Source organism: Chamaea fasciata, unplaced genomic scaffold, assembly GCF_029207755.1.
Source record: "Chamaea fasciata isolate MVZ Bird 193981 ecotype frontalis unplaced genomic scaffold, bChaFas1.0.hap1 SCAF_16, whole genome shotgun sequence".
In the NCBI taxonomy this organism is placed as follows: domain Eukaryota; kingdom Metazoa; phylum Chordata; class Aves; order Passeriformes; family Sylviidae; genus Chamaea; species Chamaea fasciata.
Genome location: NW_027094101.1, coordinates 8,494,823 through 8,497,662, shown reverse-complemented (window position 1 = coordinate 8,497,662; position 2,840 = coordinate 8,494,823). Strand labels below are relative to the sequence as shown.

General features: G+C 60.0%; 1 protein-coding gene across 2 annotated transcripts; it reads left to right on the top strand.

The window, feature by feature from the left end:
• The first annotated feature begins 684 nt into the window (after positions 1-684).
• RASD1 (ras related dexamethasone induced 1) lies at positions 685-2,631 on the top strand. 2 transcript variants are annotated; one of them, XM_066198353.1, is made up of 2 exons: positions 685-1,060; positions 1,374-2,631. In XM_066198353.1, exons 1-2 carry the CDS (start codon positions 775-777, stop codon positions 2,273-2,275), a joined length of 1,188 nt encoding a protein of 395 aa, XP_066054450.1. In that variant the 5' UTR covers positions 685-774; the 3' UTR covers positions 2,276-2,631. The 2 variants fall into 2 exon arrangements, with proteins under 2 accessions (XP_066054450.1, XP_066054449.1); XM_066198352.1 differs by having other exon boundaries at positions 1,303-1,954.
• The last annotated feature ends 209 nt before the right edge of the window (positions 2,632-2,840 follow it).

Here is a 2,840-nt window from a genome sequence, read left to right as displayed (position 1 = left end):
AACGGGAGGAAAACCACGGCAGGGAGTGAGGTGGAAGTCTCTGCACCCCCCGCCCCAGGTTCCTGCAGCTCGGGGTCACCCCACTCCTCGAACCCCGGGAGCCCCGAGCCGGCTGCGGGGCGCCGGGAGCCCGCACCGGGCTGAGAACGGGACGGGTACAAAGCACAGGGACCCCGTGCTGAGATGCAAAGAGATCTGTTTGTAAACGGGACTGTGAAAGGCACCGGGAGTGCGAGCGGGTCTGCGAGCGGGAGTTCGAAGCACCCGAGTTCCAACCGGGCTGCGAACGGGACCGAGCTGTGAATCTCCGGGAGCGCAAACCGGGATGGGAACGGGATCTGTCTGTGCCCCCCTGGGAGTGCCAACCGGGGAGGGAAAGGGACCGGGCTGCGCAGCAGCGGGAGTGCGAACGGGGCTGCGAACGGGACAGGGCTGCCAAGTACACGGAGAGCCAAGCGGGCTGTGAACGGGACCAGGCAGCCGAGCCCCAGGCGTGCGGCCGGGGCTGCGGACAGGAGCGGTGTGCGCAGCCCGGAGCCCGGCGGGGGGCGCGGGCCGGGCCGGGCGCGGAGCCGGGCGCTGACTCAGCCGCCGCCGCCCCGGGCCGTGACGCGCCGAGGGGCGGTCGCTGCCGGCTCCATATAGCGCGGCGGCCGCCGTGCAGAGCTCACACCGACCCTTCTTGAGAGGGAAGAGGGGCTGAGCAGCCGGGCAGGCAGCGCCTTCCTCCTTCTTCTCTCCTTCTCGGCGCAAGCTGCACTTTTGCCGGCGTCAATGAAACTGGCAGCGATGATCAAGAAGATGTGTCCAAGCGAGGCCGAGCTGAGCATCCCCGCCAAGAACTGCTACCGCATGGTCATCCTGGGCTCCTCCAAGGTGGGCAAGACGGCCATCGTCTCGCGCTTCCTCACCGGCCGCTTCGAGGAGCAGTACACGCCCACCATCGAGGACTTCCACCGCAAGTTCTACAGCATCCGTGGCGAGGTGTACCAGCTCGACATCCTGGACACCTCGGGCAACCACCCCTTCCCAGCCATGCGCCGCCTCTCCATCCTCACAGGTACTTGTCAGGAGGTCCCTCTGCCAGATTCCTGCTCGGTTTGGGGATGTTTTTGCAGTCCAGGGAGGAGGGAGATACAGTTTTGTGTGTTCAAGTGGTTGGGCAGCTCTTCTTGGTGGACTGGAGAATGCAGGACCCAGGTGCTGCCTGGTCCTTCTTTCTCCAAGCCTCTACTTGGCTTAGGAGTGGGTCTCTCTGTGTCCCGTCCCTGCAACCATCCCACGTTCCCTCTTTGTCCCCAGGAGACGTGTTCATCCTCGTATTCAGCCTGGACAACCGAGACTCCTTCGAGGAGGTGCAGCGCCTGAAGCAGCAAATCCTGGAGACCAAGTCCTGCCTGAAGAACAAAACCAAGGAGAACATAGAGGTGCCTCTGGTCATCTGCGGCAACAAGGGCGACCGGGACTTTTACCGGGAGGTGCAGCCCCGAGAGATCGAGCAGCTGGTGGGAGGGGACCCCAAAAAATGTGCTTACTTCGAGATCTCAGCCAAGAGGAACAGCAGCCTGGACCAGATGTTCCAGGCGCTCTTCGCCATGGCCAAGCTGCCCAGCGAGATGAGCCCCGACCTGCACCGCAAGGTCTCGGTCCAGTACTGCGACATCCTGCACAAGAAGGCGCTGAAAGGCAAAAAGCTGCTGAAGGACGGGGGCCGGGGCGGCACGGAGGAGGCGTACGGCATCGTGGCCCCCTTCGCCCGGCGGCCCAGCGTGCACAGCGATCTCATGTACATCCGGGAGAAAGCCATCGGCGGCGGGCACGGCAAGGAGAAGGATCGCTGCGTGATCAGCTAGGAGCCCCCGCTCACCACGGGGAGGAAGGAAGGAGAGAAGGAAAGGAAGGGGGAAAGATGCTCGTTTCCGAATTGACTTTGGGCAGGTGCCCAGCCGGGCAGAGAGGGTGTCGCCTCTCCCCCAGCCTCCCTCCTCCCGCTTTCATCATCTCCCTCCCTGGGGGTGCATTTTGGGAGCGAGGGATGCGAAGGGGGAGGCTTTGGAGGGCAGGAGGGGATGTCACTGGGAACAGCCTCCTCCTCTGGGCAAAGAGACAGGGAAAGGGTGAGCTGCTGGGCAGCTGGTGGGAGGATGAGTGTGGAGGGCACAGACCTTGGTGTTTCTTTCCCTCCCAAACCACCCAGCCTCAGGCACTCACTGCCCTCAAGAGGGAGGGCAGGGGCCTGCCAGCACCTGCCTGGGGCTTTGGGGTTGGTTCTTGATTTGTTTTGGGTTTTTTTTCCGAACTTGAGAAGCTGTGCACGGACTTTGGCTCTGTGTTGTGTGTTCATCTGTGTCTGCAAAACACATGCAGAAGACACTTGTAAGCTGTTGCAAAGACATTGCAGAGTTACAGCCCTGATGGACCAAAAAACTGACTCTTGTTTACATTTGTCTTGTTTGATTTGCAAGATTTGGGGGTGGGGGGGGGAGCGGGAAGGGTTTTACAAAATAAAATAATAGGCACTTTATGTAGGTATTGTTTGTCATTGACATGAACAAAAAAAAAATCTTCAAGTGTTTCTACCGTGGGTGAAACTTGATGTTTTATTTTTTCTACAAATTAATAAAATCTTTTTAAAAATTACACCTGTGGGTTTGCTTTGTGTCCTTGCCCTATCCCATAGCAGAGCCTGCTAAACAGAAGGCCTAAACTCTGAGGTGGCAAAACCAGTCTCTCACTGGAGCCCTGTATTGCCCCATTTTCTCCGACTCCCAGTGCAAAGGTTCCCGCCTCTGCAAGCCGCCGGGTTTTTGCCACACAGGGTAACGAGGGGCCAGGCAGGG